Source organism: Somniosus microcephalus, chromosome 8 (genome assembly GCF_052327205.1).
Source record: "Somniosus microcephalus isolate GS21.2 chromosome 8, FLI_Smic_1.0, whole genome shotgun sequence".
NCBI classification, from domain to species: Eukaryota; Metazoa; Chordata; class Chondrichthyes; order Squaliformes; family Somniosidae; genus Somniosus; species Somniosus microcephalus.
Window position 1 is genome coordinate 157,908,591 of NC_140994.1, and position 16,253 is coordinate 157,924,843.

At 43.9% G+C, this 16,253-nt stretch overlaps 1 protein-coding gene across 1 annotated transcript in view; it reads right to left on the bottom strand.

Moving 5' to 3' along the window:
- Positions 1-10,896: 10,896 nt before the first annotated feature.
- The window catches only part of cdhr2 (cadherin related family member 2), a 243,476-nt gene continuing 238,119 nt past the window's right edge, over positions 10,897-16,253 (bottom strand). The window contains exon 32 of the mRNA XM_085995270.1: positions 10,897-12,449. Coding sequence (XP_085851396.1) covers positions 12,303-12,449 — 147 coding nt within the window. The 3' untranslated portion in view covers positions 10,897-12,302. The remainder of the gene's footprint in view (positions 12,450-16,253) is intronic.

Here is a 16,253-nt window from a genome sequence, read left to right on the forward strand (position 1 = left end):
TTGCAATTGAAATAACCGTGCATGCACGAAAAATTGAATAGGCCGCGCAGCCCGTTAAAGGGGCCGTGCACCCAAAACAAATCAGCGAGAACATTTCACTCCACCACTGGGGATTTCCTTATGTCATTACTGGGTTTGTTGTAGACTAGCTAATAGAAATTGATTGCTAAAATTAGTCAACAACTCAATTATCATTGTATCATGTGACTACCAGGATGGTAGAAGGCAAACTAGATGGACCCTGGTCTTTTTCGTCTAGCAATTCCTATGTTCCTATTTCCCAGCACTTACATCCCTTGCTTTAATAAGATGCAAAATTAAAAATTTGGTAGATCGATAGTTTTGGAGCATTTATCCATGTCTACATCCTTATGCCTCTGTCCATGTATCTCCTGTGCTAATAACGTCTCTGTGTGTACTACCTGCCCTGATAAATGCTCCAAAACTATCAAAGAACATCCCTTACTCTGTCAGAGTGGCAATTCTTTTTAACATGGCTTGTCTTTTAGTAAATTGAGAAGTTTTACAGTGTAGACTCACACCCATTTGGAACTGTGTTGAGACTCGGCAAACATATTTCACATTAGACCTTTTCAACCGAAGGAGAAAGAAGAATATCATAATTTATCTCTGGGCTGTGCTTGCACCCAGGTCAAGCAGTGAATAATTGTTGTGCTAATGCCCGGCACCTACAAATCACATGACCGTAGACTAATGGCACTTGGCAGCATAAGCAACATGCACAGACTGCCACATATTGGTAAATGGAATACCACTTGTGCTGCTGTGGCAGCCTATGATTGGACAGTGAACAACACAGCTGCAATCCATTTAGAAATCCCCAAGTGTACTCAGCAATAAATACCTCAGCTAATAAACAAGGACTTTTATGTTAAGAAACACTGTTACTGTTAATCACAGGTGTTGTCTAACAGGCTGTGAGATAAATAATAAAAAGAAACAATTGCTAATATTTCCAAATGTGAACTAGCCTGAAATAAAGTTTTAAGAATTTGATTTGCAGTTTGTTTTGAAGTCATTTCGATAAAGCAAAAAAAAAACTATAAATTCTTCACAGGATGAGGGACTGCACTCTTGTACTTCAACTCAGAGAAACCTACTGATATATGCTGGGAAATATTGAAATCTGTGCATGCTCAGCATTCCATGGACGTGGTCGGTAATTCCCCAGCTGCCTTCCTATCTCTGTCCCCTCCTTCAAAAGCCTCCGTACAGCCTGCTTCAATGGGCTGGATTTTATGAACCTCAGCGGGTCTGTAGCGAGCAACATCAGTGGTGGGTCCATGCCAGCCTCTGAAATGAATTGCCCCAATTGGGCTTGTTACGCCCGCCCAGCGAGTTTCCCAGCCAATTGGAGGAAGCGGGTCTGATGACGTAATTTGATAACGCGTCATCAGCCGGTTTCCTTAAAGGGACTATGTGCAAATTTATTTTGACATTTGAGCTGTCAGTGTTCTACAGCACTGAGGTGCTGCAAACACTGACAACGACTGCACAGAGGTGCAGGGCTGCACCCAAGCTCTCCCATGACTCCCTCCATATGCTTATGGAGGGAGTCACAGCTCACAGGGAGGTCCTCTTCCCTTCCCATGAGCGGAAGACACCTCCCCAGAAGATCAACACAGCCTGGTTGGAGATTGCAGAGGAGGACACAAGCAGGAGATGTGGTTAGGGGGACCAGGCTGCAGTGCCACAAACATTTAATGATCTCAGTAGATCACAAAACGTTAGTACAAAGCCACATGCAACCTCATCCTGCTGTGCCTCTCATCACATCCCCATCACTCTGCCTTCCCTACCCTACTCCTGCACTTCCTTACTCACACCAACTTACCTTGCACCTCCACCCATCCCTCTCTATCTACATTATCACATTCCCATCTCATTAGCCACTTCTCACACTCACCCTCATCCTAGTGCAATCATACCAACTAACAACACACAAGGGTAGGCATTTGGGTGTTTTATGCAATAATCATGTAAAGTTTCTGTTAATGTGTTGTCAAACATTGAAACCTTTAATTACAACACTTTGCATTCTTGGACAGATTTGTGTGCACCTTTGAAAGTGGCTTAGTGAGTTGAGTGAATGGTGAGATATAACGGTACCCTCGCAATGGTGATGAGTGTGAAAGGAATGGCTTGGGCATTGTAGGGATGCTTTATGGTGTTGGTGTGGGGTGGTGCCAACCTGGCACATCATGTGGCAGCCAGGATGTACGGCATCAAGTGAAGTAAATCTGGCCATGGTGAGGCCATCCTTGGACTCCCGGGCAGCAATGTGGTCGGGTGCTGATGCCCTCTGTCCAGTGCAGCATCAGGTGATTGCAGAGAAGCTTGGTGTTGTTGGTGGTGCTGCTGGTGTGTCTGGTGCTGCTAGTGTTGGGGCTGATCGTGGTGGGATTCTGAGGACCAAGGTAAGAGAGTTTCAAGGGCACCCATGCTGATGGAATCGATGGCAGGTGAAGTAGAGATGACAGAAGCCATCTGTCAATGGTGAGAGAGGTAATGAGGTGAGACTGGATGGAGACTTGTGTAAAGACTTGTCGAATCCTGAGCTTGTAGTGCAAATGCAGTTCAGAGAAGCTAGTGGTTAACGGAACATGTCTCAATCAGCTGGGAGCTTTGACTTGACATTTGAAGCTGTCAAATCATCAGCTGATTCAATGGCCACTGACCTCCTGCCTCAGCTTCACGGACGAGGTCTAGGCACAGCGAGAAACAGGTGGGCGACCTGTCAAATCCAAAAAGCTGGGGGAAAAACATTTATAAGTGGCTGTAAACAAGCCACTATTGATTTTAATTGCCTCCCCCACCGCTGCGTGTTGGGCCTGCTCAGCACTGATAGACCCAACATTTGGTAAAGGCACGTGGCGGCAGGTTCACAGCGGGGTCCCAACACACTGGGCAAAAAAAAAACTTTCACACCCGACTTGCCACGGATCGCGCCCGCTGACCCCCCGGAAAATCCTGCCCTTTGAGTTTACCTTCAGGACTCCCACCATTGATCAGTGTCTGGTTATTTTTCTTCATCTTTATGAAGCATTTTGGAATATTTTAATACGTTAAAAGTGCTTCACAAGTGCAAGTTATTGTTGATTGAACTTTGCATCTAATATTTGCAGCATGCCTGTTAACCTGCTCTGGAGAGTTGCAACCTATGGATCAAAGGTGGGAGCTACTGACAACATGGTGAGAAAATCAGAGAGAGGCTCTAGAAAGTCGAGAGCTCCAAAATAAAGAATGTCAATCTATTGAGCTGTGAGTAATGCAAAGGAAAACTGCTACACAGTCAGAGAATGAAAGACTATCTGGCTGAAAAGGGAAAGAGAAACATTAAATGTTACTAATGAGGGAACATTTCGAGTAGACAATTATAATTACAAGAGGAATGTAAATCAGAGGTTTGCGACAGACTAATTGGAAACATGTGAAGTAAGGCATTAAGGGAAGTTTTAGGAATTAGAAATAAGGAACTGAACCCAGCACATTGCTCTGAAGCAAAATCTATTCTTGTTACTGTAATGTGAGGCTAAGAACAAAATAGCGGAATGTCAATCATCCAAGACAGGTACATAGAATGCTTCAGCTGATGTACATGACTGAAGGAGAGCCCATAAATATAGAAACAAATATTTGCTATGCCCAGGGTATATGCTAGAACAAGCGCAAGTAAACCTGGAAGAGAGTGAAAATCCAAATTTAAAATTAAGTAGAAGAGAACCAGTGGAAGAAAGAGACTGTATTTTAGCAAAGAAATCAAAAGAACCAAAAACAAATTAAAAACTAAGGGGGCTAATTTCCCCACTGTAGCACTGGCAGTTTCGGCACTAAAGAGTCTCCGAGGTGGCCAAGATGGGGTCTTGAGCTGCAACGCCTGGTTAGCCCACCTTTAGCACAAGACGCCATCTTGGTAAAGCAGTTTAAGCGCGTGCTAGGAATGGCTGCGTCGAGGATCATTAAGGCTCTGATGATCAATTAAAGCCATTTTGCTGGCTATGGCTGCAATTACCAACCCCTCCTAACAGCGACCAGCTGAGCAGGAATAATGAAGTAATTGGTGAGGATTGCAAGCGCTACTTAAAGCCATGCTCAGCTTTCACTGTTCACTTGCTGATTGAGATCTACTGACCACACTACGTTTGAAGACTTTTGAGACACATCTGGAGACTTTCTGGGACACTTTGCCAAGACTTCACCAACACTCTATCAACATTTATTCTGGTAATTCTCTGAGGACATTGCTTCAAGAGCGTGAGTGCTGTGCTACTGTACCTTATTGGAGACCTTATAGGAGTCACCAGGAGAAAGGGAGTGCTTGGTGATGTGGATCTTGCTTGGGGTCCCCCTTGGTCTGGCGGAGTAATGGAAGGAGGAAGTAAGGTTAGGGAGAGCAGCACGAGCTGCTTGAGAGGGAGAGGAGGGACAGGAGGGCAAGGATGGCTACAGATCCATGCTGACTTGCTGCATTCTCCACAATCTGGCGATCATGAGAGACCAGTCATTACCACCAGCAATTGTGCCAGAGGGTCAAGCTCAGGAGCCACAAGAAGAGGAGGAGGAGGAGGAGGAAGAGCAGGGGGAGGAGGTTGAGGAGGAGGAGGAAGATGAGGGGGATCGGTGCGGGGCGGGGCATCAGAGGGTTCCAGGTAGACAGCCTGCACCTAGGAGGGACACTTGTCACCATATAATTGAAGACTTCTTTTGAGAGACATCCTCCACCATCAGACTTCGGAGCACTGTTACCACTTGCCTTACCTTCCATGATTGAGGATCCATCAAGAAGTCCCACCGCCTGCAGTCAATCCTTTCAACCCCTTCCCCATGAAGAACACAATAAAAAAGACCACCAATTCCACCACTACCAAATTACCATAATCACTCTTTATCTAGAGAAAAAACAGACAATTAAAACATGACACAACCAACAGCACTTATAAATATTAAACTATTCACCCTGGTTCTTACCCTTAGTGGCTATCCTATAAGTGCTTTTGCATACTTAGGTGCGTCTACAAAGTGCAACCCGAGTGGCAGCAGCACGTGTGGTGTATGGCTGCTGAGATTCTGAAGAAGGCAGTTCAGTTGTCCTCTTGCGACACCTTTGAGAGGCTGTGGGCCATGATGGCCCCGCCTCAGTCTTCACTATCTCAGCAGGGGCTTGAGCAGTCTGGGTTGCCTGGCTGATAGGCAACTGCAAGGGCAATGGTGGAGTGGTGGTGGAGGAAGCAGGAATGCTGTCATCTGACAGAGGCCAATAAGTTGCTGCTCCAATATTCCCATGCCGCTACCTCGGGGCGTCTGTTCAGCCCGCCCAGTGATCTACTGGAGGACAGATCTCCGGCCAGCTGAGACGCTCTGCAAGCCCTTTTTAACGAAGGAGCCCAGAGCCACCATGGCAGCAGCCTGAGTTTCCATTGCAGCACTTTGCCATTCCATGCAAGCTGTTTGGTGCTCGTTGGAAACTACTATGACTGCAGTGGAAGCTGCAAACTTAGTCATCATATGCTGCATGATGTTGGTTGCTGGATGGAATATGCCAGTCTCTCCATGCTGGAGAAGATGGGTTCCAAACTCTGCAACTAGCCACGGGCCAAGCTGGAGGCAGACTCCTCCATCCCCCTAGCCACGACCCATAAGCTTTCAGGCAGGTTGTCCATTGCATCAAGCATTTGGTTAGTCAAAAGCCATCAGCCTTCCCCTGAAGCTTGGCCCTGTGAGGCCCTCCTATGACTCCTCTGCAGGAGAACGATTAGGCAATCTTGCCCCCCGGCAAGGTAGGGTCTTTGGTTACCCTTTCACCCGGCGCGGCTGCTGCCCATCAGTGCCCGATGTGTGGCATAGTGAGGATCCGTGTTCTACCCTAGCATCTAAGGTACACATGGTGCCAGTCTCTGAGCTGGTGCCTGAAACAGTGGTTGTGATTGACGCAGTGCCTTCTGCCTCGCTTTCCTCCTCCTCCTCTTCCTCCAAAGTGTGAGGTGGCTCTTCCTCTTCTTCCAGTTCCTTCAGGGGTTGAGGTGGATCTTGCTCCAGGGAGCCTGCAATAACAATGCTAGAAGGGTTAGGGTGCGCTATAGGAGGATCAATGTGATGAGACCAGGAAGCTTGAGAGGAGGTTCGGTTTGAAGGATTAGGGATCAGGAATAATTGTGGATATGTAAGGAGGCTGGAGTGGCCACATACCGCTAGGCGATATGTCCCCACTTTGCCTGTGGCCACTGTGTCTGCCACTCCCCTCCCGATGACAGCCAGCACTGCCTCCTCAAGGGGAGTGAGCTCATTGAGTCGTGCTTCCCCGCCCCCCAGTTAGGTCCTACTGGCACCTGTTATGTGCTATCTTATCCTGGAAGAGAGAGAGTGGTGATTGTGAATGAGTGTCTTTGGCAGGTGTTTGGCTGTGTGATGCCTCACATGGTTGAAGAGCTGTGAGATGTGTCTGAGGTGTGAATAGTGCCTGTGAAGGGTGCAATAGTGTGGGTTGTGTCATTGTTTGTGTAAGAACATAAGAACATAAGAAATAGGAGCAGGAGTAGGCCATTCGGCCCCTTGAGCCTGCTCCGCCATTCAATAAGATCATGGCTGATCTGATCTTGGCCTCAACTCCACTTTCCTGCCCACTCCCCATAACCCTTGATTCCCCTGTTTTTCAAAAATCTGTCTATCTCCGCCTTGAATATATTCAATGACCCAGCCTCCACAGCTCTCTGGGGTACAGAATTCCAAAGATTCACGACCCTCTGAGAGAAGAAATTCCTCCTCATCTCCATTTTAAATGGGCGACCCCTTATTCTGAAACGATGCTCCCTAGTTCTAGATTGCCCCGCAAGGGGAAACATCCTCCCTGCATCTACCTTGTCAAGCCCTGTCAGAATCCTATAGTTTCTATAAGATCACCTCTCATTCTTCTAAACTCCAATGAGTATAGGCCCAACCTGCTCAACCTTTCCTCATAAGACAACCCCTTCAACTCAGGAATCAACCTCGTGAACCTTCTCTGAACTGCCTCCAATGCAAGTGTATCCTTCCTTAAATAAGGAGACCAAAACTGTGCGCAGTACTCCAGGTGTGGTCTCACCAACGCCCTGTACAATTGTAGCAAGACTTCCCTACTTTTATACACCATCCCCATTGCAATAAAGGCCAATATTCCATTTGCCTTCCTAATTACTTGCTGTGCCTGCATGCTAACGTTTTGTGTTTCATGTACGAGGACCCCTAGATCCCGCTGTACCGCAGCATTCTGTAGTCTCTCTCCATTTTAATAATGTTTTGCTTTTTTATTCTTGCTACCAAAGTGGATAACCTCACATTTTCCAACATGATACTCCATGTGCCAAATTTTTGCCCACTCACTTAACCTATCTATATCTCTTTGCAGACTCTGTGTACTCCTCACAACTTGCTTTCCCACCTATCTTTGTATCGTCAGCAAATTTGGCAACAGTACACTCGGTCCCTTCATCCAAGTCATTCATATAGATTGTAAATAATTGAGGCCCCAGCACTGATCCCTGTGGCACCCCACTAGTTACAGTTTGCCAACCTGAAAATGTATAGTTAGATGGTGGATGCATTGTGTTGAGGTTGTGATGTTGGTGGTGGTGCAGTTATTGAGATGGGATCTTACCTTGACCATAAAATCATAGAATCATAGAAATTTACAGCACAGAAGGAGGCCATTCACCCCATCGTGTTTGTGCCTGCTGAAAAAGAGCTATCCAGCCTAATCCCAATTTCCAGCTCTTGGTCCATAGCCCTGTAGGTTATGGTACTTTGAGTGCATATCCAAGTACTTTTTAAATGCAATGAGGGTTTCTGCCTCTACCACCCTTTCAGGCAGTGAGTTCAAGACCCCCACCACCCTCTGGGTGAAAAAGTGCTCCTCAACTCCCCTCTAATCCTTCTACCAATTACTTAAATCTATGCCCCCTGGTTATTGACCTCTCTGCTAGGGGAAATAGGTCCCTCCTATTCACTCTATCTAGGCCCCTCATAATTTTATAGATGTCAATTAAGTCTCCCCTTAGCCTCCTCTGTTCCAAAGAAAACAACCCCAGCCTATCCAATATTTCTTCATAGCTAAAATTCTCCAGTCCTGGCAATATCCTCGTAAATATCTTCTGTACCTTCTCTAGTGCAATCACATCTTTCCTGTAATGTGGTGACCAGAACTGTACACAGTACAGCTGTGGCCTAACTAGTGTTTTATACATTTCTAGCATAACCTCCCTGCTCTTATATTCTATGCCTCAGCTAATAAAGGAAAGTATCCCGTATGCCTTCTTAACCACCTTATCTACCTGTCCTACTACATTCAGGGATCTGTGGACATTACTCAAAGTTCCCTCTGTTCCTCTAAAGTTCTCAGTATCCCACCATTTATTGTGTATTCCCTTGCATGTTAGCCCTCCCCAAATGCACTACCTCACACTTCTCTGGATTGAATTCAATTTGCCACTTTTCTGCCCACCTGACCAGTCCATTGTTATCTTCCTACAGTATACATCTTTCTTCCTAACAATCAACCACACAGCCAATTTTCGTATCATCTGCAAACTTCTTAATCATACCCCCTATATTCAAGTCTAGATCATTGATATATACCACAAAAAGCAAGGGACCTAGTACTGAGCCCTGCGGAACCCCACTGGAAACAGCCTTCCAGTCACAAAAACACCCGTCGACCATTACCCTTTGCTTCCTGCCACTGAGCCAATTTTGGATCTAACTTGCCACTTTCCCTTGGATCCCATGGGCTTTTACTTTTCTGACCAGTCTGCCATGTAGGACCTTATCAAAAACCTTGCTAAAATCCATGTAGACTACATCAAACGTGCTACCCTCATCGATCTTCCTCATTACCTCCTCAAAAAATTCAATCAGGTTAGTCAGACATGACCTTCCCTTAACAAATCCATGCTGACTGTCCTTGATTAATCCGTGCCTTTCTAAATGACGATTAATACGGTCCCTCAAAATTTTTCCAATAATTTTCCCACTACAAGGTTAAGCGGACTGGCCTGTAATTACTCAGTCTACCCCTTTCTCTCTTTTTAAACAATGGTACAATGTTAGCAGTCCTCTGGCACCACACCTGTAACCAGATAGGATTGGAAAATGATGGTAAGAGCCTCCGCTATTTCCTCCCTTGGCTTTCTTAACAGCCTGAGATACATTTCATCTGGGCCTGGCGATTTTATCTACTTTCAAAGATGCTAAACCCCTTAATATATCCTCTCTCTCATTTTATATCTCATCTAATATTTCACACTCCTCCTCCTTAACTAGTGTCTGCATTGTCCCTCTCTTTTGTGAAGACAGATGCAAAGTATTCATTAAGAACCATACCCACATCTTCAGTCTCTAACAGGCCACACTCTTTCATTAATTATCCTCTTGAAACCAAATTGTTACATTTTTTGCGACATTGGAGCCATATCCAGGGGGCAGTGCTCCTAGCTGTGATCTCCTCGACGATCTCCTCCCACTTTCACTGCCTTATTTGCCTCTGTGGCCTCCTTTCCCACTTTAGGTACAGGACAACCCTCCTCCGATGTACCTCCTCCACCAGGACCTTCACTGCCACCTCTGAGAACCTGTGCGCCCTCTCCCTCGGTCCCTGAGCCATCCTGATACATGCCGTTGTCTGTCAGCCAGCGCACTCCACACCTTCATTGGAAGTGTGTGCATGGAGGCTACATATACTGCTCCAGGAATATTGCTCCTAATCAGCTTGAGTGCTAAACGTGCACATTTAAATCATGGTAATCAGCAATTAGCCCCAAAATTGTGTGCTAAAACCAGACTTTTAAACAGGCACATCTTATTAGCACAGCACCCATTTAGCGCCTGTTTTCACCCTTTCCCCAAAATAACACCCTTAAAGAGGAAAACTCAATTGAAGCAGAATATTTTAAGACCGGGTGCATCTCCAAAATAATTTACAGTGGAATAAACCTTGGAACAGCAGCAAAGAATCCAGGAAAGAAACAGACGCTTCAAACAAGGAAAAAAATGATCACTGAGCAATTGGACAAATAAAGAGGTTTAGAAATGGACTGGCAGACAAACAAGGCTGGCAAAATGAATTTATTAAGTGCATCTTTACGTCAAAGAAAAAACTCCCCAATTCTAACCCAACCTGCCCAGTGAGAATGGGGGTGGGCGAGCAATTAAAGTCGTGGAAAATCTAGTTATCCTGTTCCCACTGGAAACTCACCGACTGGCAATTTCATTTTGCTGCTGCAGCTGACTGAGGTCACAAACACAACCACCGAAAAGGAGCGTCTCACAAATAACTTCAAGTAGGGGTCCCTGGTGTAATTTTAAGTGGGCAGGTAAGAAGTCCCACCGAGCAGCAAACCCACTGAATAAACTGACTGACATGACTGGATGCTGCATTTAAAGGGTGCTCACCTGCAGGGATTCAGGTCATTAGGATCGGTGTGCCATTGTGAGTACTGCGTTTCCAAGGCTGTTCTGAGCTTCCAATTTGATTATAATCAGCAAATAAATGATTGCACAAGTAATTAATATGGGCCAGAAGCAGCGTAAACTCAACACTGCCCATTTAAGGTGTTATGGGCCTTGTGATATGGGCCTTTAAGGCCTACACTAGAACTGTCATTTCCTGGGGTTATTACTGGGCGTGCATCCAGTGCCTGCGCTTCACACATGCTTGGAGCACACCCTGTTCATGTTAATCACGCGGACCTGCAAATTACTTTGCTCTTTCAGACCTGCCTGATATGTGCACTTCCAATGCACAGCAGAGGTATTAGCATGACCCCCACCCCAAGCATAATCAGCCCTGTTGTCTTCATTCTGTTCATTTGACCAATTGTAATAAACTAGAAGCTGAAAAATAGAACAGCTGGTAGCAAATCATTTATTGGAGTTTGTGTAATCATGTACAGAACATTCAATTTTTCAATTACAATAATTTATAAACATTCTACTAAATACTGTTTATATTTCCTTCTATAATAAAATACACATTTAATTGTATTTACACAAACTTTAATTTTAAGAAGCATATATTTTGTATTATACCACACGTGGCTAAAATTTGTTGTATTTTAAATAACTGCACAACTAAAGCTACTTGCAAATATGTGCCAATGGGCTTTTTCAGTAAAACAGCTGAGAATGTTCTCTCTTCTGTAGAAATGAGACAAATTGCCCAAACCTCTCAGACCAGTTTTGTTGCTGCCTGCTAGACTCGCCTCTTCCTCGCAGATCAACTATCACTTTACAGCATCCTTCTATCTATCTTACTGCTGTTCTCTCATTCCCAGGATAATGTTTCTCTGCCATTTGTTGAGTTAGTTACCAATGTCCTAGCCAGTTATTCTCCTGAAACAATGTGCAGCATAATGAACAATTGTGACCCTCTCAATGCCAAGAAACTGTCTCAGACCACTGTCACATAACTTCTCTCTTTGCCAAAGTATGTTCTTCCAAGTTACCCACCTTCCAGCCTCTATCTTGTTCCACTCAGCGCATAACCCTCCTCCCAGCACTTAGCAAGGTCCTCTCAGCTTCTAGTCCCTCAGCTAACTATTCATCTCTCCTCATCATTGAGCATTTCTTGGAGGTCGTCTCCTTACAGTTTTTATATAAATCGACCGTCATTGATGCTGAGGAGGCATTTAAACCTTGAAAATTTTGGAAATATTATACCACTTTTCACATACACACACACAATAGGTCCTTATTAAAGCAATTTAAGTTGTTTAATCAAAGTGTAAAATCATATCAGATAGCTGGTAAAACAGAATACACAGCAGGAAATTAGCTTTAAGGATCTTTCTAACTAGAAAAAGGACAGATGATTGAGATGCTTTTTAAAGGCATTTAATTACTCAGAATGCTAGTAACATCATCCCATTATTGGCCATGTTATTGCTAACAGGTCCCATACATGGAATACTGCACTCTTACAATTTAAACACATTTCCAGTTTCCGCTGGTGCTGTCAATAATGCAATTAATAACATTGAATAAAACATGGTGTTAAAACATGCTAACATGTATTATAACATTAATTTTAAAAATCTGATGGCTAGCAAACAAAACCTAATGCAAAATATACATTCATGACAACATAATGCTAGTTGTAATAAAATCTTCACACAAGCACAATAGGTTGAGAAAGTGCTTACCAGTCAACAAAGACATATGCTAAATATTATCAACAGATTCCAGTTTTCTTAGAATAAAGATTATAAATGCAGATTAAAATGGAATGCAAGATTCAAAGGCACCTGATCTAATGCTCAGATATCAGTGTTGTTTATTACAGGATTGTAAAATCCATTTTCAGACTTTCCTGATACTTTCCCTTTGTTGTTGTCATGGTCATCCAGTGCAGCGTTCAGGGGTTTGGGATTTTCAGCACTTGAGTTCATTGTTTTCTCAGCCATCTTATACAAGAAAGCAAATTTAAATATTTAAACCAGGAAGCCAGAAAACAAAATTAATCTTTACTTTTCTAATAGCAGGTTGAGAAAAATAACCACAACTTCTCCAGCCAGCTTACCATTTATTAGCGTTTGTGTAATATTTTTAGTTGTACCTTTTTGTCACAGGTATCATGAGAGTCACAGATTTCGTGATTTTCATTTGCTACAGAATTCATCTTCCTCTTTTTTTTAAATTGTTCACGGGATGTGGGCAACACAGGCAAGGCCATATTTATTGCCCATCCCACCTTGCATTGAGAAGGTGGGGGAAGGACTTTTTCCTTGAACTGCTGCAGTCCTTGTGGTAATGGTGCTCAGATGTTGGCCCACTGACGATGAACGACGATCTGAAATAGATGCTTTCTTTTGCCTGTGATGAATGCACTAGGCCCAGGTGAGCATTACAAATCAGAGGTGCTCAGTTCACAAAGTCCCAGTCAGCACATCAGCTGTTTTTTTTCCATCATTTGAATCTGCCAGTGGAGCTTTACACCCCTGATGTGCAACTGAAGTGTTATGTTCATAAATAAATAGACGTTTTCATTATGAACAGCTAGCTTGAGCTAGTCATTTATTCAGCCATGTGGACTAGTGTACAGGCATCCATCTTGACTGCTGCCTTGTGGGTAGCCCCACTACTAAACATACAGCTCCACCTAGTGTACCATTCTAGAATGACATGTTACTGATCATTACATCCCCCTTCCTTAGAGGTTAAACAAAATCAATTATCAATCAATCATAACGACATAAACATCTTCACAACAGTCAACACATTTTCAAAGCTTTACTTTATGAACTCTAAGCTTTTCATTCTTTTATTATAGTTTTCTTTGTACTCAAAGATTAAGTCTATCAGGCTTTTTTACTTCACGTGTGGATCTTCTCAGCACAGGTAAGTCTGATGTGTTTTCATGAGAGCCTGTATGTGTGTTTGTATTAGATTGTTCTGGTGGTGAGTGACAAGATTCAGTTGCGGCATTGTCATCGATTTGCTCTTGCATAGTTTCTTGTGCTTTCAGGAGGGAACGGCGGTTCCTCCTGAGAATCTGTCCTTCCTCAGTTCTAACAGTGTATGACCTTGGTCCTACTTCCTCAAGAACTGTAACTTTCCTGTTCCATGCATTTGGATCCTCAATCCTGACAACATCATCCCTTGTCAATGGTTTCAGAGTTTTGGATGACTTGTCATGGTGTGATTTCTGTTTCAGCTTTAACAGTTGAAGTCTCTGTCTTAGTTCCTTAGTCTGCTTTTCTTTTGCACAGCAGGGTAGCGTGGTGCGCAACTTGCGACCCATTAGGAGCTCAGCAGGTGAAGAACCACAGTCTAAAGGGGAGGCTCGGTAGCTCAGCAGGGCGAGATAAGGATCAGACTTGCTTTCTGTTGCTTTCTTCAGTAGCTGTTTGAGAACTTGAACACCTTTCTCTGCCTTACCATTCGACTGAGCATACAGAGGACTGGATGTGATGTGTTGAAAGTCATAATGTGCTGCAAACTGTTGCCACTCCTTACAGTTGAAGCACGGACCATTGTCGCTAATGGCAATCCTGAGAATTCCATGTCTGGCGAAGATGGATTTAACATGCATTATGACACTGCTTGCTGATGTGCTTGAGAGCAGCATCATCTCAGGATAGTTAGAATAGTAGTCAATCACTATTAGATATTCTTTACCATTCAACCTTTTGCCATGGTGCTGTTGGTAAGTCAGCTACTATCATTGGTTCCTTTGCTTGTTTGTTTTGGTGTTTCTGACATGTTTCACATATGCCTATCATGTTCTCAATGTCCTTATTTATGCCAGGCCAATAAACAGTGTCTCTTGCTCTCCTTTTGCATTTTTCAATTCCGAGGTGTCCCTCATGAATCCTTTTGAGCATGTCTTGACGTAGAGCCTGTGGAATGACTATTCTGTTCTGTTTTAGTAATAGTCCACTTGCGACACTCAACTCTGACCTGATGTGAAAGTACTTTGGACAGGAACCTTTTGGCCAACCATGATGTATGTTCTCTATTACTGTTTGTAACACTGTATCTTTTACTGTTTCTTCTGCTATTTGCTTTGATTTTGTGTCTGACACGGGCAGCGCAGCAGTGACCATACTCACATGAACATCCACGTCTTCCTCAGTAGAGCTCACATGACTCATTGTGGGTGCTCGGGATAGTACATCTGCTAACACTATGTGTTTGCCTGGTGTGTAGATCAGTTCAAAGTCATATCTTTGCAGCTTCATCATGAGTCGTTGAATCCTTGGAGACATCTCATTCAGATTTTTTTTTATGATGGCAACCAGTTGGCAGTGGTCTGTCTCAACTGTGAAGGTGGGAAGTCCATATAAGTAACCATGGAACTTTTCTAGTCCAACTACCAAGCCTAGACATTCCTTTTCAATCTGGGCGTATCGACACTCAGGATCAGTCATAGACCTGGAGGCATAGGCAACAGGCTTCCAATCTTCACCCTCTGCTTGTAGCAAGACCGCGCCTAGGCCATCTTTTGATGCATCCATTGACACTTTGATTCTCTTTGTTGGGTCAAAGAAGGTGAGTGCAGGTGTGGTTGTCAGCACTGTTTTGAGGTTCATCCACTCTTGTTCATGTCTTTCTGTCCATGCAAACTCATTTTTTTTATGTAGCAGGTCTTGCAGACAGGCTGTCTTGGCTGACAAGTTAGGAATGAACTTTCCAATGAAGTTTATCACCCCCATGATGCGTAGCACTCCTTTTTTGTCAGTGGGTCGGGGCATTTTGAGTATGGCGTTTACTTTTTCCATATCTGGCTCTATTCCTTTACCAGATAGATTATCTCCTAGGAAAGTGACTTCCTGGACGCCAAACTGACACTTGGCTTTGTTGAGCTTCAGTCCATTCCGGCGTATGCTCTGTAGCACTTTAGTCAGTCTCTCATTGTGTTCTTTCAGTGTGGAGCCCCAGATGATGATGTCATCAACATAGACCCGAACTCCTTCCAGACATTCAATTATGTGTTCCATCGCTCTGAAAGATTTCAGATGCAGATATTATCCCAAAAGGCATTCTGAGGAAACAATACCTGCCAAATGGTGTGTTGAAGGTACAGTATTTGGTGCTCTCTTCATCCAGTTTTAGTTGCCAAAATCCTTGAGGCATCGAGCTTTGTGAAGTATCTGGCACCTGACATTTCACTAGTGATTTCTTCTCGCTTGGGAATCTGGTAGTGTTCACGTTTTATGTTTGCATTTAAGTCCTTTGGATCCATGCATACTCTTAGATCATTGTTCTTTTTCTTTACACATACCATGGAGTTAACCCAGTCTGTTGGCTCTTCGACTTTCCTGAAGACTCCTAGTGTGGTCATTCTGTCCAGTTCTTTCTTGAGCCGGTCACACAGGGGTGCTGGAACTCTCCGTGGAGCATGTACCACTGGCTGAGCATCCTCCTTTAGCTGGATCTTGTAAGTGAATGGTAGAACTCCAAATCCTTTGAACACATCCTGGAATTTACTCACTACAGAGTCGACTGAGTCATCTGGTCTGCTTATGGCACAGTTTATACGGTAGGCTCTCTTGACCAGTTCTAAGTCCTCACAAGCTTTGTCACCTAGTAGTGGATCAAGTCCTTCAGCCACAACAGAAAACATGAGATGATGCACTTTGTCTTTGACTGTCACTTTAAGTCTGCAGACACCTAAGCTATCTATTTTCTGTCCATTATAGTCCTTCAGTAGTACTGACTTTTTCTGTATTTTGGGCTTTTCTTTCATATTTTTAATGTCACTCATA